The sequence below is a fragment of the Sparus aurata genome, chromosome 16 (genome assembly GCF_900880675.1).
Source record: "Sparus aurata chromosome 16, fSpaAur1.1, whole genome shotgun sequence".
Classification (NCBI taxonomy): Eukaryota; Metazoa; Chordata; class Actinopteri; order Spariformes; family Sparidae; genus Sparus; species Sparus aurata.
In genome coordinates, this window is record NC_044202.1 from 5,899,296 (window position 1) to 5,922,970 (window position 23,675).

Genomic DNA, 23,675 nt, shown 5'->3' on the forward strand with positions numbered 1-23,675 from the left:
TTTTTATTTCCAACACCTATAAAAATTAACTAGCAGTGACGCGATCTTTGTCTGCGAGACATCCTCCGACATGGCAGCAGGGTGCGTGTTCCTGATGTACTGCAGCATCGTTCCAGTAGTGATACAACACCGAAGAGTGGCAACACACATTTAACATTTGGCGTCATTGCCGTTGAGCTTTCTTTAGCGCTCTTGTCAACAAGATCTTTGGTGGTAAACCGTTAAATGGTTGACATCCCTTGCTGCAAAATACACTTGCCACTCTGAAAATTACTTTCCAGCTAATTTTACGGGTTCATTTTATTGGATTTTGGACAGGAACAATACCTGTAGTCTTTGTTACATCTAAGCAAAATGGTGCAAGGTGTATGACTCCTAGCTGTAGCTAATTTGAAACTAAGTAAAGCTAATTGTTGTGCTCTGTTTTTAAAGTCAAGTCAGAGCCTCCGCTGCATGTTTTTCCCATGGACTGTTTCAAAAGTGAAAATGTCCGGAGGGTATGTTTTTTTCCTCCCTCATTGGACCAATTCACTTGTTGTTCACACCGTGTACAATGACCTCATTCTAGGGGCCCCGTGGTCTTACACCGCATGATGGACAGCTGCCCTTGAGTCCTGCGTTGTGTCTGGCTGGAGGATACCGGTGGATGTTGTGGTCTTGTGAGGGCAAGCTGCCGCGCTGATAATACAGCCGGAGACGGCGTGAGCCGGCAGTCGTGCCTCGGAGGATCGCGGCGCAGTCACACAAGGGTAATTACTCGAACACAGGGGCGAGGATGAAGTGATTTCAGCACCTCTGAATTACACATGGTCCACGGAGTACAAACAATGCACAGGCTGCTTCACCATTAACCCAGAACCATTCACGAGAGCCTTTTACAACCACGCACGGCCTCTCTAGGTGTGAATAGTGTTGAATTTGAAAGCGAGGTCTCCGTATTTGTTTTCAGCATCTCTGAATTAAACATGCTCCAAGGAATGGGAATGATCTACCGGCCAGCCCCCCCCCCCCCCCCCCCGCACACTCTACAAAAAACACACTCTGCCATCCAGAGGGGATGAATTTCCATGCATGTAATTTAAATGAAATTTAAAGGGGATGAGTCTCTATTTGATCTCCGCGCCGCTGAATTAAACATGTTCCAAGGAACAGGGAGCGTCCGAAAGCCGCTTTAAAACAAGCGGGGATCCCGATCAATCCACAGGGTGCTTTTTTACAACAGCAGTAATAATAGATATCTCCAAATGAGGATTGTCCATCATTTTATAGCTGAGGGCTTTTCAGAGAGTGCATTGTGTGTCTAAATCTGGACTCTGTGTTGTTTAGCTAATGTTTAAAATCCTGATTAGATTGACCATATTTACGGTTTTGCTCTCTGCCTCCCTCCTGCCCTTTTAATCTTCTTTGGAGTTTCCCCCCGCATCCTCTTTTTTAAATCTGGACCGCGGGCTGTTTTCCTCTTGGTGTCATGAATCTGTAATGCCGCATGAAAGAAGACAACAAACAGTGTGGTCGTTAATTTGCCTTTTTGGAAACCGCCTCCTTTTCTGTTTCATGGCACGATCCACTCTCTCATTCTGGTGATCAGCGCGCTTTATTTTCGGACCTGTTTTGTGTCCATTTCTGAGAGCCTTGAGGAATCTCTGTCAGCAGCGGAGATGCTCTTTTGTCTCTGTCGGCAGTGAGATATTTGCTCAGTGACTGACGGATGACGGGTGGCAGCAGGGCCGTGCATCGCGGACCTTACTAATGCGGTTCAAACAAGGCCAGGTATTCTATATGCAGTGTGCGTATCTGTGACTGACAGCCTGCATGTCACAGTGTGACCCCTCTCATCAGACCCTCGCTCGAGACATGTCACAATCCACTTACCACTCTGACATGAATGGTTGAGCTCCACCACTGATCCCTCTTCTTCACCGCAGGGGGCCCCGGGGCTGTCGGTCTGGACCGGGACCTCGGGTCTCTCTGGAACAGAAGAAATTCACACACGCTCACATTTCACAGATCTATCACATGTCACTGCTGTCACTGGAAGCTCTTTTTTTTGCTTACAGTTCTCAGACTTGCATGAGTTTTTAGACATTTCTGTAACACTTTGAGCTGAGGGAAACATTTCAGAAGCCAGTGGAGGATCTAAAGAAGATGTTATCGCGGAGCTTCTAAGACGGCGGTTTCTTTTTATTATCGAAAATATTAAATATACAGCAGTCCGACACGCTGGCTTTACTTTCTTTAACACAAAACCCACGATAAGTAAGTGTATTTTAGAAACAGGCTGGTATCAGTTAAGACAAATAAGGCAAATTAAGTAAAACATGTCTTGCCACAGCTTCTTTGCTGCTTGATTTAAAAAAAAAAAGAAAAAACAGCAAAGTTCTCATTTCCCACAACTAATCTACAAGAGAAGTCTGTCTGATATAACATAATTAAATCCAATTTAAGGGCTTGGGAGTGATGTGTAATCATTTCCTCTACTTATCAAACGAAGCAGGATTGACTTTGCAGTTTAAATCACAATCTTACAGGGTGAGTTTTTCCAATATCACACAGCTCCAGTCTCAGTATGTAGGTTTGTTCACACACTGGAGGAAAAATAACAGATTAAAAAAAAATAAATATCGATTAGTTAGAAAAGTGTAAAGCAGTACGTGTATATGTAATATTCAAGGTAGTGTTTTAATATGAATCAGCGCTGTAGTAACTCTAATTATACACATTCTCACTGTTGTATTCACTTTTTCCAGATTGAGTGCAGCCTGGTTTGATTCTGCTCCAGTCGGAGGAGCGGAGCATGTGAAAGCCTTGTGATTCCAGTTTCTGTGTTCTAAATGTTTAAACTTCAGCTGAATGAGTTCATGGCTTTCTGTGGTTTTTGAGAGAATCACCTCAAATAACCCATCCATCCCTCAGCAGAGACTTGTGCCGTGACAGATTTCTGCCCCAGACCTGGACTTTAAATTCAGGGTTTGTGTTATTGCTATTACGGATTTTTCCAGGCGCTGCGATGCTGCGAGGCCACAGTTCTGATCAAACGGGTTGGTATCTCCACACACACACACACGAGCTGCGTCTCTCCCACGCAGAGTGATCTCCGCTGGGATCAAAGCTCAGATGAGCTCCAGGTCGGCACAGGCAAAATCAGAAGCCTTGACGGTGATAGGAGTGGAGCTGGCTGACAGGGAGGACTGGCGTCTATCTCCGTCCCCCCCCCCCACCCCTCTCTGCGCTCCGAGGTGACGAGCAGCTCGCCGCTGTGTAGCCAGGCGGAAAACTGCCCTTTCTGGCGCTGGGCTGCCTCGGCCCCTTGGCACAGAGCGCAGAACGCAGCCGTCCACCGTCTCCTCCATCCATCTGCAGCTCAGCGTTATCTGCGGCCTCCCGCTGTAGATCTAACACTGCTATTGTTACCCCCCCGCTGCTGCTGCTCACCGCTCTGGAGTCAGTAGTCAGGTACTGATGAGACGAAGATTAGATGGAAGAGAGGTCACGATGAACAAAGATGCTGAGGGTTATTTCTCCACGCTTAATCTCACTGACTAATGCTAAGAAACAAACGAGGTCACCAACCCTTGATCCTTAATGCCTAGAGGATATGTGAAGATGCCTTTTTCTGTACATGTGGACACGAAGCAGCGGTGAGCGGAGGAGGAACCGCACATCTCTGCTGATTGTGGATCTGCTGATACTTCCCCCCTTTTGTAGTTTATTAGCACACAGAGAATTCTTTGACATCACTTCACTTTGTTTATGTTGATTTCCACTTCAGTGTGTCCACCTCACTGAGCTTTTGGTTTCACCACAGTTGCCTTCATCACTCTGGGGCACATCAGTTAGTGAGAGACGTGGAGTTACTATCTGCTGCCACCTGCTGGTGCTCAGACTGCTTCACCTCCAGACTGACGAGCACTTACACCTTTTGTTTGGATTACTTTTATGAAAGTTTACAACAAGAGAGATGGGAGCGAGTAAACCTTGTAATTTTCACTTTTGATGTGATGTCATTTTTACTTTAGACTTCTTCTAGGAGGTTCTCCTGCATCTAGAGTCTTTTAATCTGTATTAGCGCTAAGGGCTGGCCAGTATTTAGATTTGTATTGTTATCTTATCTATAAGTGTTGACTTTTCCTGACTTTAAAGGCTGAAGTGATGTAACTGTTCTACTTGCTCTAGTGCCTTTACCCACTTAGTCATAATGTCCATATTACCGGTGATTATTAATCAGAAATCAAAATCAAAGCCAACAATATGTCGCAGTCTGAACATTGAGATATTTGATCAAAGATATTGTGAGATTTTGCCGCCCAGTTCTATAAAACATTTATAAAATGCTTTTTAGGAGTTCTCAATATATGGAGATAAAGATTAATTGTCGTCATGGAGCTAAAAAATATATATGTTGTAGGGGTGTGCCAAAATATCGATATTACGATATATCGCGATATTTCGTCTTGAGTTCCGTTATCGATACACTGGTGCCAAATATCGATATTTAAAAATGTAAAAAAAAAATAATAATTTTTTTTTTTTTTGGCCCACCACCACCACCCCTCTTCAGAGGACAGCTTTATCTTTATTCAAACATAGGTATTCAACCAAATCAAATTAAAAAAATGGTTTAAGTAGCTCTGAAACCCACACATATAGATATTTAATGATAGCTGTAGTCAGTGTGTGTGTTAAGAAGAGACACTGTGCAATATACTCTTTGTTTACTTGGCTGTCATTCATGTGAAATTGATTGACAATGTTTTGTAATTCCTTTGAAATGGATTCAGTGCAGTCAATAAATTCTGAATTTCTTCAGTGACACAGATATCGTGATGTATCGTGGATGAAATTTCTTGCAATATATTGATTATCGCAGAATCGCCGTATCGTGATATTATCGTTATCGTGAGCAAAATATCATGATAGTATCGTATCGCGAGGTACCTGGTGATACCCAGCCCTAATATGTTGTGCTTTTTCTTTCATTCAGTCAATCAGTCGTCGGTAAAAGTGCGTTTGTGACAAAGTAAAACAGTTAAAAACCTTTCCAGCCGAGTGACCCGACACAAATATTCAATGATGGCTACACACTTTAAAGTTTTTCACCAGCTTTAGCAGTTTGATCAGTGTTTTATGTACAGGTGTGTTTTGATAAGGTCAATATATTTCTGTTTTCCTTATTGAAGAAGAAGAAAGTCAGCAAACATGACTTTATTAAAGCAATTACAAATCTTTGCTGCACTTTTTTAACGAGTTTGCAAGTCATGCTATGTTGTGAGACATGTAAACAAGAAAACTTCACAGTGGTGTCTGAACATTTGAAACACTTTCAGTACTCATCTTCTGCAGTATCGATACACCAGTAGTTCACCTCGTTTCTCTCCGATAGCGAGTCGACACACACACACTGCTGTAGTACCCACAGAGGCCCGTCTCCTCCCACTGTTCTGCTCAGAAGTAAATCACATTAGAAGCTGTTCTGATGACACACAGAAAACAAGCCTTCTTATATTTATCTTTTAATTAAAATCTGAAATTCCAACGCCCTTATTGTTGCCTCTATTTTTTTCCCCCCCTGTGGCATCAAACACGGCGTCAAGTATAGATATTATTCAAGTCAAGTCAGCGCTACTTTACAGGGTTGGTTCAAAGTATTTCAAAGTAAATTCACAAGGAAACTATAGAATAAAAAGTGCCAAGACTGCGGTCAGAAGGCAGAGGGAGACAGATCTGACCTGCAGTCAACCTTTTCCTACAGAGCTCGACACATCGCTGTAGCTCCGATGCAGACATAAACATGCAGGGCACACTCTCGCACACTAAGAGGTGGTGGTTTATTTGAACATGTGAGTCAGCCGGTCCCTGCGGGCCGCAGCTGGAGAGAGTCGAGCGGCCCCACCCTGCAGCACCAGCGTCACATGTGGTTGCAACTCCCCCAGCCAGCCTCCCCTTCACCAAAAAACTCCCTCTGATTTACGCCTGCCGGACACCCCTCCCCTTCTCCTCAGGATGCATTGTCCTCCAGCCGCTGCGCTGAGTTGAAGTTTCAGAAACTGTGTCGAGCGACTAGTGCTGGGTAGCTCCTGTTGGCAGCCAGATGCCTGCTTGTGGTGAGTGTATTTTTATGTCTGCGCCGGAATGTAGTCCGCTGGTTAGAGCGGATAGTTTCCCGTAGATTAACAGGGCAGAATTTAATTCCATTTGGCTTTTAAAAGACGTGTGATTGTGTGCATCTGAGAAACAAAGCCTTAACATGTCAGTGCTTGTTCATGTGATCTTCTGAAACATCGATTGTATACGCTGTTTTTTACAAAGGTCGTTCAGTCTGGGAGGGTTTAACATGTTATTCTCTGCTGACATCTGATTTAAACAGTTTATTTGATTGACAGATGAATGACAAGACCCTCACTGGTACGTGTGTTTGATAAAGTTAAAGTAGGATATGCTGTTTTTGAAAGGAAATCTTCAAATGGGACATAAGCAAAACACACTTTTCAGTCAATGCAGCATCAGTTTCTTACAAGCCCACAGTCGGTTTTAAAAGGAGTCGATTTAAATGTAACCCTCAAAGAAATGTGTTATCACAGAAGCTGTCGGAGGAGTCACCTGAATCCCCGTGTGCTCTTTGTAAACTGTCTTCTGACTTCGAGCAAAATAGTAAAGTGATACAAATTGTGTGCTGGTACTTTGTGACCCGGGTCCGGTTGCCTGAAAGGTTGAGACAAGACAGAGGAACTGTAAAAACACTCATTAGACACTCCGGGGCCCTCGGGGCACGTGAATCTTTTGTCCGCCTACGAGATGCTCAGAGCCCTCAGAAATGCGACACCACTCTCTCCTTTTCAAGCCTCTGTGGTTGATGTCTCATGCTGCAATTTTGGCTTTGGAGGCCATTAATTTGGAGACAGAGGGAAATATAAAGCACGCCGGAATATTTTTTCCCAAACTCCCATTTTTGTTTGAATTTTGCAGCACGAGCGTTCGGACTCATCGTTTATTTGATTTAAAGGTTCAGGTGGGTTTGTTTCCATCCGTGCTCGGGCTTGTGTTTACCTCCGTCTGAATCGAGGATGTCCACGCGTTGCGTGTCTAATAAGCGCCCCGGGGCCGTGCAATATCATGCGCCCGTGTCACAATGAGCCGTTTATGTGGATCAGCGACAGAAGAGAGGCTGCAGCCAGGCACAGCGCAGAGCCTCTCGGTCGGGCCCTCAGCCTTCGTTCCTCCACTGTATGAAAAGCAGCCAGATTTTCAGGCCGCTTTCCACCCGGGGGCATGTCATTTACCAAATGAATGGCCCTCTTTTCTGGACAGTCGAGCCACTCACAGTCCATCATGCCACGAGACAAGTGAGCCCACAGTATTGCTTTTCACTGCCGAGGACTGTTTTCAGTTGGCGCATTTGCATACCTCCGGGGGTACGGCGTGAGCGAGGCACAATAACAATAATAACAATGCGTGAAACAGTTTATGGACGCACTGGATGGCTGTTACTGATGAAGAGACACAGCTTTTGTTGGTCTTGACCGGGCATGATGGGGAAGTCTCTCACATGTCGTCGTACCCACAATATAATCTGTTTATATCTCATTTGTCTTATTATCTAGTTATTTGTGCGGGACAGGAATGACTCAGGCTGCCTCATTAACTTGCATGATGGAAGGAAATGGTGATAAAACAGACAATATGTATGTTTTTTTTTTCAGAATCTGACACGACTCACAGCACAATGAGGAAAAAATTCACATATTTGTGGTTGAATGAATATTCTACCACCACTTTCACTGAGCCTGAAACTGCACAGATAGGACTCAATTAAAAAAAAAAAAGGGGGTTATGTCTTAGAAATGGCTGTAATGAAAATGTAGATTTTAACCACGTATCACCTGACTACATGTATGTGAAACGGGTCGCTTGTGGTGACAAACCCACAGATAATTATCCCCTGAAGTCTGCAGTTTACGTGAGCTCTACCCTCGCTGCTGTCGCAGTGTCACTTCTAAATGCAGCGAGCGGCCGTTTACATAAAGGAGCATTTCGTAGAAGGGGTTGGCGGAGAACAAAACAAAGCTGAAAGAGGACTGAACGCTCATGACCTCAGGTGGAAAGAAGTACATCGCCGAATGAATTCTAAAGTTGCTCCATGTCTGCAACTGATTCTAACATGTTAGCTGCAACAACTTCATAAAGTGATGATATGACGACAAATTCTCCCCCAAGTAGCCAAAAAACTTTAATCATAACAGGTACTGTAGGAGCATAACAGCAGGTTTTAATGCCTCTCCAATGGTGGACAGACGTTGTTTGCTGTGTGAGCGAGGTGAAAGTGACATTTATTCAGATTTATTTTTCAAAGCTTCAAAATAACCTGCAATTCCATAATGAAATGAAATGTTTAACGGCTGCAACTGCGCTCTTGGTGTCTCCTAAACCAGTGTTGGGCACTTTGTGTGAATGAAAAGAAATTACCATCATAGCCGAGGTCGCTAATAGGCGGATGTGATCCAGGCGAAGACCTAGACGAGGAAACTCGCAGGGCGATTGAATACGTTGTATATCATCTTACGCGATGCTGCTCGGCTAATCGAATCCGTGAAGTCTGATAAGCACGAAGAGACGAGACAATCGGATCAAGACAGTCAGACAAATAAGTGAGTCAGAGACGGGTCATTTCTCACGCCCTGCTCTCTCTCTGACTCTTAATTGAAAACTTCTGCTTTATACTGTAATAAAGAGGAAGTATTGAGATTGAACATACAGTACAACCTGAAAATCGAAATGTTTTGGATATGAATCAGAACACTTTGTCTGCTTTGCTGACGTCAAGAAAACCCAGGCAGCATTACGTTCCCTCGAAAATGTCTTTTACTTGCGCCTGTGTGAGTCTGCAGGTTTCTGTGCTTTATGTAGACAATCACCGCGGTTTAAATGCCTTCTTTTTGGATTTACTGTGACTCCGCTGAGAAGGAAACCAGCCCTGTGTGGTCCCAAAGGTCACTTCAGGTCATAAAACTCAGCGGAAAAAATCTCTGAAATGATTTATCTCTCATTCGTTCCTTTCGTCCCACATGGCGAAAAGAGGCGCATAACTTCAGGTAGCACAATTGTAGGAAACTGAAAGAGGGTTACGTCCAGGAGGTTTCGCTCCGTGTCAGGACTCATCTGACTGACTGCTTCTGCTGCTTGTGATTTACGGTAGGCTGAACCGTGGCCTCTTGAGTCGACTCCTGACGAGGGTACGAGAGCTGAGCGAGAGTCGCGGCTTGCGTCACACGGCGCTTCCTCCGGTCAGGGGGTCGGGTCTGAAGAGGGGGCTGAAGAGGTGGGAGGGGGTCACGGGGCAGGAAGACAAGGAGCTGGTGAAGACAGAGGCAATCTCACAGCTGGACGATCTGCGATGCTTTCACACTCCTGGTGCTTTATCTCCGCGTTTCCTGAGCCGTTTGTTTTGCCGGTGACCGTACTAAACCTTCAAACAATGGCCGTAATCATGACAGTGGTCGGTGTTTACAGTGTTCGCCTGCTGTTTGGCTTCTCGCTCGACCTCTGCGGGGTGTCGTTTTCCTCCTCTGGTCCGTGGCTTGAGTGTTTGAATGGCTCTTTATCTCTTTCAGGATGGCTCCGTGGGGAACCTTGATGACCTGGCTCAGGAGTACTCGCAGTATTACGGCACCTCCCTCAGCGACGTGTGTGAAAGGATGGAGGAGCTACGGAAACGCAAAGTAGTGCAAGATGCCGAGCTGGTAAACAGACCTATCAGTCTTTTTCTTGTCAGTAAAAAAAAGCATGGCTCATCAAAAAAATCCATTATCTCCGCATTCAATCATTGAAGCTCTCTCTGCTGCCGTCTTATTAATGTACCACAATGTCTTTTAAAGCAACACTATCTAACTTTTACAGCTATTCTAGAGAATTGTAGTTTTGAGTCTCATCCGTAGGTTGTCAAATACTGAGGCTTTGGGTTGCCGTCGTGTCTGAGCCACCAACCAAAAGCATCAATATCTGATGTCGTGGAGACGAGACTCAGCAATCAACTATCTTACTCTGAAAGGAAACATATTATTACTTTCAAGAAATATGCTTACTCAATTCTTGCTTCTTGGGAAAGATTAAAAGGCAAGGCAAGGCAAGTTTATTTGTATAGCACAATTCAGACACAAGGCAACTCAAAGTGCTTTACAGGCACACACAAATTACATTAAAAGACATACAAATTTCATTTAAAAGACATAAAAAATTGCATTAAAAAAATAAAAAATAAAAATAGCAAAGATCGACATCAGTGAGCCTCAGCCGATTCATCCCTGGATTAGACGACTGATTGAAAAAACAATTAACCAACAATTTTTTACAAGCAAAAATGTCAAATACCTGCTGGTTCTAGCTTCCTCAATGTTAGTATTTGCTGTGTTTCTCTCTCATTTATGACAGTAAATGAAGAGGCATTGTATTTTGGACTTTGTTTCCTTTTTCTTGTGACATTTTCTAACCCTAACCAAAGATGAATCGATTGTTTGTTGCAGCCTTAAACACCAGCTGAGCATGAAGACTGGAAACAGGAGGAAACAGCTAGCGTAGCTCTAAAACTCACAAATGCACATTTTATATCCTCGCTAACCGTTTCCAGTCTTTATGCTAAGCTAAGCTAACCAGCTGGCAGCTGTGGGTACACATTAAACGTCGGACATGAGTGTGTCCGATGAGATTTTCTCTTCTAACTCTCCGCAAGGAAGTGAATAAGACTGTTCCTGAAATGTTGAACTGGTCCTTTAACGTCCAGGTCTATATTAGCTTCATGCTGTGTTACAGTAGTTTATGACTATTTGCTTTTAACCCGAGGCTTCCTATAACCCGCCTCTGGAGAACAGATGAAAACACGCCCGAACATTTATTGGCGTCGTTAAATCGTGTCAAATAAAAACACATAAAAGTTGAATATTTTCCTGTCAGTGGTGAAGTCGCCGCAGAGGTGACACATAGCCGGTAACTGGTGTTATTCCACTACAGGCGCTGGCCGATTGAGCAAGCCGAATATTATTTCTATTTCTGCGTTAAGATGACACTGTAATTTACTCCTCCGCTTCCCCTGCCTGTGTGTTTCAGGGAAAGGTTGACTCAGCGGCCACATCACTGCAGCTCCGCTCGCAGATCCAGGTGAGTGTCCGGCTCCGAGTGTGTCAGACCCCAAGAGGAGGCAACTTCCTGCCGTGTGCGTCAGCAGACAGGCTTGATAAGGGGGTCTGCGAATTGCCCTGTCATGATTATCCTGACAAAAAAACACCAAGAAGAAGATTTAAAAGCATCATGTGACTGCCTGCGATGCCGAGCGCTGGCCTTCACACTGTCCTGGAATGCGAGGGAATAGATCCTAAAAATGCAACTAGTGGCATGTGTGGGTTTTGTGGCCGCCACATAACAAGATTTTAAATAGGCAACAAATTACAAATAAGGGAATATCCCAAATTCCTCTTTCGCTACCCTTTAATCACAGTCGATACTGTCTGTAGAATATACTCTGTCTGCTTTCCTCTGAAGGAAAATGCCATATTTTCAAAATGTTGTTGCTTAACAAATACTCGGTTATCTGAATTGGTAACAAGACAAGTTTCTCGTCTCCTCCAGGAATCCCTCGGGCTCAGCAGCAACACCTCCACTCCAGAGACCGAGAGAAGGTAAGAAGAAAAAATCCCAATAACGACTAATTTTTTTTTTAAAAGGACGTTGAAAATCCACAATTTGAGAGGCCCAGAATTCTTGACTCAGGATGTGCCAGAGGGAACAATAACTAGGACACAGAGACACGTGTTGTAATAAGGTCAATGATAAGTACACGGAAATACTTTAATAGATAGAAGTCATGAAAGTAGCTGCGACTGTTATCATTTATTAGTTAGATCTCTTTTGGAAGCTGACCTGTGATTCCTCCTCCTGTATTATCTCTTCTCGCCTCTCGTGCTTTTCCTCTGCTTCCTGCTGCCGTCCAGTCGCGTTTATGAGGCATTTCTGTGTCACCTCTAAACTTCCTTCCTTCCTTCCTTCCTTCTGTTGCTTCCTTTGAGAGATTTAAGACATTAGTCATATTCGCTCTGTCATGTGATGAAGGAAGTTGGGTGGATGACTAATGATAACGCGGCATATTGATTGGATTAAGCCTGATGGACAGTCATAACAAGTCTGAAAAAAATGAGCAATATCCTAATTTTTAAGGATTTTAATATAATAACAAACAGGCCTGTATTATTCAGACAAATATCCTTCAATAAGATGAGATTCACAGGAAACTTACACTGCCCCCTAGTGGGATTTACACATGAGTTTGATGAGTAACAGCATTTATTGTCAATTGACATCTTATAAGTGTTAATTAATGTCTTTCCTCCTTTTCTGTATAGTTTCCAATCATCAGTGTCTTTTTTTAGGACAGTTTTCTTGCTCTTATCACAGTTCATGTGACTTTGGCCTTCGAGGTTGTTTCTCTTAACAATCTACGCAAACTTCATTGTTATTATTTTCATGCCAAAATATTCCAAATATTTATTGTCTCCCACATTCTTCAACCAAAAAGGGGAAAACATAGCTGATGTCTCACTCCTGAGTGGAGTCCGAACATCAGGGTGTAGTCGCGGCCTCGCGAACTATGTGAAGTGGTAGTCAAAATTAATCGTTCTTTCATAAGAACCAATATAAACATTTGCTACACTCATGCAGATGATATTTAAGGAAGTGTTCGAGATTGTGCTACGGACTGAGTGTATTCAGTGCGTCCTTTTGGAGCAGGGCTGCAGGCAAAAGCTGGTCAGCATATGGTTCAAATTTGTTTCTACATGGCATTAAAATTAATTTAAAGTGCTCTCTCACATCAGTTGTATTTGTATATCCCAAAATTACAGTCACATTACATGAAATATTGAGGAAAACAAAAGATAGGAGGGATCGTTCTTCCAGGACAGACATGAGTAGGATTCCTAATTATTCATTATTTCTCAAAATCTGAGCACATTTGGCAGAGAGACGCTTTGCACAGGCAGACAGTCAATTAAGGGAATGTGGGGTCCTTGTCCCACTTTGCATTTTAACACCACAGTTCAGTGGGTGCCTGCTTTTGGCCCATAGCCTACATTAATGTTCAGTTTTTGCCCCTCTAAGTGAAAAGGTTCGGTCACTCCTGCTCTAGAGACACTGAGACACTTTCTTTGTGGATTAATGTAGAAAAAATCTAAACATGAACAAAAATTTTAGATATTTGATTGCAGGTAGCAGTTTCTGTTACTTCTATCACTTCAGCAGTGGACGATATGACAACTAATATCTCATTTAGAGAACACAAAGAAAAGTTTTCATCTGTTTGCTAACTCGTGCAGCGCACCGACCCAACAGCAGCAACAAGTGTCAGCTGAGGAGAGAGAGACTGTTATAGACAACAAACAGACCAGAGAGATGAAGAGTGAGAGACAGACGGACAGAGAGAGAGAGAGCGAGAGAAAGAAAGAAAGAGAGGGAGGGTGAAAGTGTGCAGGGAATGCAGAGGCCACGTTTGCGCTGCTGCTGCTGCAAAACCCTGACTGGACATGAAAAAGACTCTATTGTTCCTGCGATGGCCGTAGAGCACTGACCTCTGTTCATCAGCCAAGAGCAGCCAGTCTTTTTCATCTGTTTTGACTACTTTGATTTCCTCTTCACTATGATGCTAGTGTCATGAGGGACAGAGCGCTTCTGTGATTCTCCTTCTTTCTTTTTTTTTTTTCCTTTTTTTTGAATCTGACGCAAGCCGAGAGGATAGAAAAGATATGTTCAGGGAGATGGTGGGATAGGAGGGAAAATGAAGAAAATAACTTTGGACAACAGGTACCGGTCTGTTCTGCACCGCCTTGATTCCTCCGTTGCAACTCTTCAGATGAAGTTAATGTTTTGTTCTGGTTTTTTTAGGTTTCCTGTGCACAAATCCAGTTCTGATGATGGATCAGGAGGTGAGTTGAGATTTTGAATGACTCTTATTTTTATTTATGCATCATATGCTTGAGGCTTAATTGTAAAGTAGAATCAGATTGATATCAAAATGTCTGTTATTATAGCTACTTTAAAAATGTTTGTGTGTGTTGATAGACGAAGGTTATATTTCTTCTTTGACAATTATAAAAACAACCTTTCTGTTTGTATTATGAAAATATCTTAATCAGAGTACTTCATTTAGTGTTTTGGGGGCGTCTTTTGCTTAAAAATTGGTTATATTTAATTTTGTGGCGATGCTGTTTTCACTAAATCAAACTTAATCGTCGCGCCATGAAGGAAAATGGGACGGAAGGAGAAAAAGCAAGTCTTTTTGGCAGAGTTTTCGAAAGTCGCAGAAAGGAGTGATGCGTCAGATTTCAAAAGGTACGTTCAGAGAACAGCACAAACACAACTAATGAAAGTAATAATGCGTCTTGATAGAATTACAGCGCTCTGTTTTGTTCGGTCCGATCAGCTGACGTCTCTAATTTCTACCTGACAGGTGATGATGTCGGTTTTGTGGCCAGTGAAATCACCATGAGTGATGAAGAGCGTATCCAGCTGATGATGATGGTGAAGGAGAATATGATCTCTATAGAGGAAGCTCTGGCGCGGGTATGATGACATTAAAAAAAACACATTATTCTTTAATATTATATGGATGGTTTCTCCAAACAAGAAGCTCTTTAAGCTCTTTGATATGCTGGTCAACCGTTCAACTATTCAGAATTCAATCTATTGTGAGCTGAATCATGTTCTGATAATATTCTGATGTGGGCTCGTATTCGGAGCATGTTGTCGTCTCAATAATGCGGCTTTCAATGATTCCCTGTGTGCGTGCCAGCAGTTCCAGGATCCATAACAGCTCGGTTGGTGGGTTAAATATACTAACAGGCGCTTCTTTTGTCGCAGCTGAAAGAATTCGAGGTACAAAACAGACAGACGTGCAGGTCCGATCCCACCGAGTGGACCGACCCCTCCAGCCCCGGCCCGAATGAGTTGTTCAACTGCAACGTAAGTGTCTGCCCGCCCCGTCTTAGTTGCTTTTTAATGCTGAATCACAACTCCAGGCGGCGTGCTGTGCATGGAGGCCTCCGATCCACCAGTGCCAAGGCTGCTGAGCTGTTGACAGCGCCCCTCTCTTTCCCTCTGTCCTGTCCCAGCGATGAACCGGGGCCCCTCTAAAGCCCTGCAGCTCAGGGCCTTCTCCCAACTGCAGGCCACTGGGCGGACTTCTATTCATCGCTGTCAAAGCGCTAACCCCCTATTGTGCTGTAGTGAGCGGGTGGATTCAGCACAGGGCCCTGTTATGCAGGCCACAGCTCTTTTATGCATGGGTGGGGTGATTAGGGGGCTCAGGTTCAGGCCACATTTTTCAGATTCGTCTGGATGGCCTGACTGTTTCTCTCTGCTGTGTGTGTTTGTGTGTTGTTCTCCTCTCACTTTCTCTTTCAGTGTGGGTGTGTGATGTTTGCAGGTCCGCCGCCCCCCCCCCGGTGTCTCTTTTTTAAGTCTTTATTCATTATAAACCACCTCCATCTTGCTGCATTCTGTCGCGTATTTAAAACTGCTAATGGGCTTTCATTTTGTCTTCTGATGCTTATTCTGGGGTGTTCATCTGCTCATGTTTTGTCCACCAAACTGTGACCCGACTCTTCACATGTACCACCCACTTCTTTCGCTAACCATATTTCATGTGATGGTTTAGGTGATTTCCAAGAAGCTCAGCTTTGTGTTTTCCCACGTGTAAAAAAACTAGTCTAGTCTGCCGTGACGCAGGCGAGTGTGTGGGACAGCTGTGTGCACCGGCCCCGGCCCCATCACGGTGGTTTCCTACCACATATTTTATATTAAGCTACAAGTCGTTTCTACAGAAGGCTCAGAGCTGTAGCATGAACACAGACCACATACATTTTATTTCCAGCTTCAACTTACAAGAAGTGGAAGACAATTGTATGAACTCTTGTGCTTGCATCTGAGTATAAAGACATCAAAATAGGCAGCAAAATGTAATATATCCTTTCATATCTCAACTTAATTATAATCTATTCCCAACTGACTCAAAGTGTTAGTTCACTATAACTGCAAAGCTCCTGTGATGGAGATAAAACTCTCTCTGGTCTCTCCCATCAGGCCTGCGACCTGTCCGACACCGAACAAGAGGAATCCGTGACGTTCAGGAGACTCCATAAACTTGTCAGCTCGACCCGGAAGGTGAAGAAGAAGCTGATCAGGATCGACGAGTCTAAGAGGCCCGGAGCCGACGGTACTAAACCCCTACATCAGACTGTATCTTCCAATTCGGCAGCCGTCGTGGTTTGTGTAGAAACTGCTGCTTGATTTAGAAAAAAAGAAAGTGTGAAAGAAGTTTCAGAAGAAGTCTATTATTATGTCGCTCTACATGCAGCCAGGATGTGCTAACCAGCAGGTGTTTACAGTCAGGACGTGCTGCGTGTTAAGAGGAAACGGTGCACCTGGGACAGCACACACATTCAGCTTGTGTGTGACGCAGAGTCTAGACAAAATATCAGTAGTTGTGCGAGACGTAATTACTGTGTGACTAAGTGTTTTTACCTCAATAACAGTATTTACCTCGTGATTTCACTAGTTGTGTAGTCTGCGTGAATATATGTTCTGAAGAATACTGTGTTCCCAACGTGTTTTTCTGTTTGACAGTTTGAAAGGCAAAACATGAAAGTTATCAGCGATGGGGACAGAAGTTCATCCTCTGAAACAGAACTGGTGCACTTGAAAGTATTCCGTTTCCCTGTTTTTTCCTGCAGAGAACCTGAACACAGATGGCCTCCCCTGCGGAGACGCCAGCAGCTCCCTGTACTCCGGCGTGCAGAAGAAGCCTGCCGTTTGCCCCGTGGACTCCCTGACTTCAGCTCTGCGGGAGCAGCTCACCTACGACCGGGACTCTGACAGCCTGACCACCTCCCCCTCCTCCAGCAGCCTGGACACCTGCAGCAGCCAGAAGATCTTCCAGGCCTTCAGCAAGTCCGGCGGGAGCCCCGCTCATCAAGAGACAAGTGTAGCAGGGGAGGCCGGGGAGGCTGGGGAAGGCAGCGGCTCCTCCTTTTCTGAAATGGACGGTTGCAACGAGGAGCCCAAGATCGCTCGCTCGGTGACCGACGGAGAGCTCCGACACCGGATCCTCAACCCGCTCAGCCACCACGGGGTGAGTGTGGGCAGCTAGATGTCGTTTCCATCAAATAAAACAAATAATTTCAAGAGCGTTCTGCAGCTCGACACCCACAATCCAGCTCACTGATGGCCACGCACTCAGGAAGTTGTGTATGCCAGTGATGTCCAGTCTCGGACTGACACGCTGGTCATACAACGTGCTCTTCCATTCTTATTTTAATGAGGTCCTTCCCAATCTGAGGATGCTTAATTACACAGAAGGATAAAAACTGTGTTTGGACAGGCACTTTCAAAAAATACCTCAAAGGTGATTGGATAAACAATCTGCCCATCGCCATCTATCACATCTAACTGCACCCAATCAGATCCACAGTAGGAGAGCGCTTCAACCAGCAGAGCCTGTTTGTTAATCAAACTCTTGCCAAAGTCAGTCGAGAAGAGCTTAAACATATCTTCCATGGAGAAAACCCTAAAGTGTCGGTGTTTTAATTTGTTCTTCTTTCAATTGAATAAACTCTTCACCAGGACACTGGTTGGTTCAACTGTGTTTGGCCTCATGCACAGTTTGAAAACCTGGTAAAATGAGTTTGCAACATCACACGAACATATAACAGGATGTGATCTTTGCAACTAGGGTCCTTCCAGCACAAACTCTAAAAAAGATGTCCTAATTTTGTCACATGGACACCAAACCAGACTGACATGACGTGCTGCGTGCTCTGTTCCAGCACAGATGCCTGTTTTCGATTCAGTAACAAGTTAGTTTTGTATTCTAGTCTCAGTCATTTTCTTCGTGATTGTTCAGTTCCGCAAATCCTTTGGTGGTTCTTAGGAATTTTTGGTGTGTTTGTGTGGTGACCTGACACACTCCAGGAACTCGCTGTATATGTTTCAGCCTAAACACGATCACAAACAAAACCAGCAGCTGTAGCAGGTGCTCAAGGCACCGTTCCTCCAGTGGTGGCTGGGTGCTCTAAAAACTCACTGTTTTCAGTTCACCCTCTTCTCTACATCTCCACTTATGAAGGTTTTTTTATTTTCATTTTTTGTTTTTTTCTGCAGAGAGCTTGTAGCTTTGGAGGATTTGACCTGACCAACCGCTCTCTGCACCCGCTCATCTCTGACAATGATAACACTGTATGTAACAGTCATTCCTCCATAAATTCCACTGACTGAATCAGAAGTTTGTTTATTTATCTGCCTCTGTTCTGCTTCTTGCGTGTGTGAATCAGAATAAAGACGGCGACGGCCTGCAAGATCCCGTCAAGTCTCCGGCGACTTCTCGTATTTCCCTCGGCAAAAAGGTCAAGTCTGTGAGAGAAACGATGAGGAAGCACATATCCAAGAGATACCACTGTTCTCTCTCTGAACAGGTATGCGCCACAGACTGTCTGTAAAAGTAATGTTGGAAGGCTGTGAAGAAAACGCTTAGATTTACTGTCATCTCTGCGTCCTAGTCGAGCCCAGACCGCATGTCCAGCTGCCCTCACTCTCCTCAGATGGACTCTGACTCTTTGGAGAAGCCCAAACTGAAGCCCGGCGGGTCTGTGGAAAGCCTGAGGAGCTCCCTCAGCGGACAAAGTTCCATGAGTAAGTCTGCGTGTTTACAGCGTGCCAGGTCTGGGTGTACTTGCAAATAGCTCTCTGTGTTTGTTTTAACTCGCCCTTGAACTCCAGATGTGTGCTGTTTATCAGAAAGGTGTTTCAAGGACGCCCTCTGAGATAGTCTAAACGTTCCGGCCTCTGTGTATTTGTCCGTGCTCGGACCCCAGTTGGACTCAAAGACGTGTTAAAGATATTTTGCAGACGCGAACACACCCGTCGCAGTCTTGTGCTGCGGAAGTGGCTCACGTGTCTGTCTGTGGTTTGTGAAGGTGGTCAGACGGTGGGAACCACTGACTCCTCCAACAGCAACAGAGAGAGCGTGAAGTCTGAGGACGGGGAAGAGGATGAGCTGCCTTACCGCGGACCCTTCTGCGGGCGCGCTCTAGTTCATACCGACTTCACCCCCAGTCCCTACGACACGGACTCCCTCAAACTGAAGGTACGAACGTGTTGTCAATCCAGTAAATGGCGCAAGACGTCGAGACGATATCTCTTTGAGCTCCTGTCGTCCTGTGTTGCAGAGCGGAGACGTCATCGACATCATCAGCAAGCCTCCGATGGGGACGTGGATGGGGATGCTTAACGGCAAAGTCGGCACCTTCAAGTTCATTTACGTGGACGTCCTGAACGAGGAGCAGGTGAAGCCCAAGAAGACGCGCCGGAGGAGGAAGGCCCGGCAACCCAAACCCACGTCTGTAGAGGAGCTGCTCGATCGCATCAACCTCAAAGTAATAACCTCAAACCAATCATCACCGCCTGTCCTGCAAACAGAACAGGCTCTGGGATTTTCACTGTGTGGCAGATATTGGAATTCTCAAATGTTTGAGCTTTAGATAAAATGAAAGTAAATTTTAGTCCCTTAATTAGTTAAATGTTTAGGTTTATTTGTACTAAACTTGAGTATTTCTATTTTCTGCTACTTTATACTTGACATTGACATTTTGACATTTTAAAGTGCACAGTCAGGTTAAACGCCTTGTTCCCTCCGACCTCACCTGTCCACAGGAGCATCTCCCCACCTTCCTTTTTAACGGCTACGAGGATCTGGACACGTTCAAGTTGTTGGAGGAGGAGGACCTGGACGAGCTGAACATCAGAGACTCCCAGCACAGAGCCGTGCTGCTCACTGCTGTGGAGCTGCTGCAGGAGTATGACGGTGGGTCAGGTAACCAACAGGGTGTTTCATCTCACCTGAGCACAGGATATCTGTTATAACATCCTATATGTTTTAAAGCTTTAATAATAGCTGTGATGAGGCTTATTCCAGCCCTTTATCATGTTAAATAATCTGTCTCCAAAGCAACACATGCTAAGCAGCCCAGCACTTTCCTCTTGAGATCATAAGATGTGACGGTCTGCCCCCTGCTGGTGGCGTTGTGCCTTGCAGGAAGCAGCGACCCAGAGCGAAGCAGTCAGTCCGGAGGCTCCCAGGAGAAGCTGCTCCTGGACCGGCGCGGCCTCGCGGGAGACTCCCCGCGGGACTCCGGCTGCTACGAGAGTAACGAGAACCTGGAGAACGGTAATGACAGCCTGAGTCGCCTGTGAACACTGTCCTGCTCCTCTGCCTCATCCTTCACTAGAAAAAAGACTCGTGTGGTCTTCAGTCCTTTCTCGATGCTCGAGCATTCCAAGCCGCCAAAACTTCAGTTTTCCATGCTCTCCTGGACAGACTCTGCTATCGTCACATTTACTCCCTGGTGCTCTGTTTTTATTTTCCCCCCCGAGCATCTTCTTCTTCAAGTCATTCTCTCATCTGTTTCTGCATCATCGAACCAAACTGTCACTTTTTTGTCCGCTCAGTGCTTTTGAGAGCATCGCTTGCCTTTCTTCACAAGCAAACTGGGATAACACACACACGGTTATCTGTTATCATGGGACTAGAAAGCTCACTCGCCTCGTGTTAAACTGAGCGGTGACCTCTAAAGACTTTTATTCTCACACCCTTTCGCAAACTATATGTGGAGCCGCTTGTAGGTCTACTCACAAATAGAGCTGCAGTTGTGAGTTGTGTGGTGGGTTGTTTTTTTTGTTTTTTTGCGTTTGCTGATAATGGTGACTGTTGAATAAGCGTGTGATAAGATTAAAATAGTTAAAAAAAATAATAATAATAATTGCAGTATATATCTACTGTGAGCGCTTGCTTTATTCATAGCTATATCATTCTAATTGTGGTTATTTGGTCTAAAAAAATGTCTAAATGCAAAAGAGTTCTTGTGAATGTCAAAAGGTCATGTGGTTAGAGAACTTCTGTCAGATCAGCCACGCTTGTACAGTGTATTTCTCTCAAGATGTTGCTGTTTGTGTGTATATTTTTTTAGTCCAGTAAAATATGACGTTGCACAATATTTTATCATGTGCCTGAAAAGCTGCGTCGTGCAGAAGAATTAAAATATTTACTAAATACTATAATTGTTAAAAAAAATATGGCATTTTGTATAACTGTAAATGCACTAAAATGCAGACTAAGGACAACCTTAAAAAAAAAAAAAAAAAAAAAAAACTGTTTTAAAAAGTTAAACTCATTCTAACACTTCTGACAGAAGTGTGGCCGGTTGAGGGTCTGAAGTCTCATTTTCTGAGGTGTGCTTCTGTCATGGTTGAGCGTGAGGAATAAATTGCTCCATGCTTCACCAGACTTGACTTGCTTCCTTCTTCTCTTTCGTTTCATCATTCATGTCGATTTTTGTTTTGAACTTTTTCTTCGGCATTCCTTTTCACCGCAGCTCCTCTTTTTCCAACACCGAGCGCTCTGCTGCTGTTCTGTTACCTAAAGGTTCATCCGAGAAAAAAAAATGGAAATTCAGTCGTTATCTACTCAAAGTCAGATGCATTTCTGGAGCGTCACAGCAAAACAGCGTTGTTGCATTCTCCAGAACAACTGAAATAGAACAAAAATGATCTGAAAAAGACATGGCCGAGCCTCTGCACCAATTGGACATTAAGGCAGATGAGCACTATGGAGCCATTTCATAGTTTTATTTCCAGCTACATCAGTCGTTCAGGAGAATGCTGCAACACTGTTTTGCTCTGAAGCTCAAGAAATGTTTTGTGGACTATGAAACTTCCCCCATCGACATGAGGGTGAGTGGATAACGCCTGCATTAGTATTTTCGGGTGAACTGTTCCTTTAAGTCAAATACATGTCAGAGGCACCTGCATGATCTGCACGCACTTCACTTGTTTATTTCAGGAAGGGACAAAAAGACATCTTCATCCATGAGCAGGTCCTCCTCCGGGTTTGAGTCGAGCCACCTCCCATCTCCAGATCTCCCTGCCCACCCCCTCACCCTGACCTCCACCAGCTCTAGTAAGACTCCACCAGCATGCCTGCCCTGCATCTCACCATCACTAAGGCCCCCTAAGAGCAGCTTAACCCTCCCAAGCCCGGCGAAAGGTCGTGATCCCGGTGGAGCCATTGTCAGGAGCCAGAGCTGCACAGAGCTGAGGAGAAACCGAGGAGCGGTGCTGCTGAGGAGGAGCTTCTCCCTCACCGTCCTCCACAAGGAGCAGAAGAGACGACTCATCCACCCTCAGAACTGGAATCTGACCCCTCACATGAAGACTGAGGAGAGCACACAGGACACAGTAATCCTCAGAAACCCTGCAAGGTCATGTCTACGCCCTCCCAGTGCGTGTGCAGCACTTTCAACAGAGACACGGTTAAAGTGTTTACCCCTAAACAAGCAGAAACGACACAAAGCACACACCTCCAGCTGCCTCCCACAGTCCCGGCAGAAAGGCCCGATCACACTTTAACTACACCGTCCGTTACAAACCCATGGCCGGAGCCCGTAATGCCGCAGACCGCCTGCGTGTACGACTACACACAACACGTGCTGCCAGAGGAGACGAGCCGTCGTTCAATCACAGCCAGCGTTGAAGCCCGCAGGCTGAAAATGAAGAGAAGTAAGAAGACATCAGTGAACTCAGTACCTCTGAGTTCCCTGATAGAAGAAAGACTGTAGCTGATCTCAGAACAGAGGCACCTTCTGACATCAGGACTGCAGTGAACTGTCGCTTTACAGATGTTAATAGCTGCTGTTGAATGATTACCATCTTAAAACGATTTTTCTTTAAGAATGTTTGAATTATTTTTCTTCCAGATAACTAATGATTATTGAAAACATGAGCATGGATTGATAGTGTGCCGTGAAAATTCATCTGACATGTAGATGCAACTGAATTTACTGTTTGTGTGCCCTCTCTTTATTCAGCCGACTGCCGGACAGCAGAAAGTTCAATATAATGCGTATAAATAAAGAATTGTCACTTTTGGTAGCTTCAGGGCAATTACATCCTTAAGTTTAGACATAGCTAATTTCTATTATTAACTTTTTACAGTTTGATTGATTGGTAATATCTGTTGTAGATGTTCTCCAAGTCTTAAGAAGTCAGAGTCAGACAGTTAGACAAGTAGCTAGAGAGCAAGAATCCAATATCAAACTCAGTAGCCCTGTATCAATCATAAATCATAAATTTTAAACCACCGAGAAGTGCTTTACCACCAAAATGTCGAATAATGTGACATCTTACAATCTTACAATCTGAAAAAAAGACAAAAAATTCCTGGATCGGCACCAAAAGTTAACAGGCTCTATTCTGGACCCAGACCCGTCCTCCATCAAAGTTTCGAGGAAATCCTTTCCTTTAGTTTTTGTGTTTATCCTGATGACAAACCAACCAAAAAACAGACACAGGTGAAAAAATAACCTCCTTGTGGCCTTTTTTCCCCCAATAAAAAAAGATTTCATTTGTCAATTATTTGTATATAGTATATATGTGTATAATTTATCTCCATTTCCATATTTTTTTGATTGTTGACCTGCAAGAAAAAAACAGGTGTCATTAAGTCGTAATAGTAATGAATGATCAGTTTAATGTGGAGCGTTTCCAGGAAGTTTAGCAATTTAGCAGCTGAACAAAAATCCACCCAGGAGGCATTC

The 23,675-nt window shown here is 44.4% G+C and overlaps 1 protein-coding gene across 5 annotated transcripts in view; it reads left to right on the forward strand.

The window, feature by feature from the left end:
* Window positions 1–23,270, forward strand: part of sash1b (SAM and SH3 domain containing 1b) — a 53,641-nt gene extending 30,371 nt beyond the window's left edge. For 2 of the 5 annotated variants that reach the window (XM_030443918.1, XM_030443919.1), the window contains exons 3-19: window positions 9,606–9,734; window positions 11,095–11,145; window positions 11,614–11,663; window positions 13,918–13,958; window positions 14,278–14,364; window positions 14,483–14,595; window positions 14,893–14,994; window positions 16,114–16,246; window positions 16,764–17,161; window positions 18,190–18,264; window positions 18,360–18,500; window positions 18,585–18,717; window positions 19,002–19,171; window positions 19,254–19,460; window positions 19,738–19,897; window positions 20,120–20,251; window positions 21,923–23,270. In XM_030443918.1, coding sequence (XP_030299778.1) covers window positions 9,606–9,734; window positions 11,095–11,145; window positions 11,614–11,663; window positions 13,918–13,958; window positions 14,278–14,364; window positions 14,483–14,595; window positions 14,893–14,994; window positions 16,114–16,246; window positions 16,764–17,161; window positions 18,190–18,264; window positions 18,360–18,500; window positions 18,585–18,717; window positions 19,002–19,171; window positions 19,254–19,460; window positions 19,738–19,897; window positions 20,120–20,251; window positions 21,923–22,488 — 2,688 coding nt within the window. In that variant the 3' untranslated portion in view covers window positions 22,489–23,270. Of the gene's footprint in view, window positions 1–5,972; window positions 6,102–9,605; window positions 9,735–11,094; window positions 11,146–11,613; window positions 11,664–13,917; window positions 13,959–14,277; window positions 14,365–14,482; window positions 14,596–14,892; window positions 14,995–16,113; window positions 16,247–16,763; window positions 17,162–18,189; window positions 18,265–18,359; window positions 18,501–18,584; window positions 18,718–19,001; window positions 19,172–19,253; window positions 19,461–19,737; window positions 19,898–20,119; window positions 20,252–21,922 lie in introns of those variants that run through there. The other 3 variants (XM_030443922.1, XM_030443920.1, XM_030443921.1) reach the window with 3 other exon arrangements.
* Window positions 23,271–23,675: the final 405 nt, after the last annotated feature.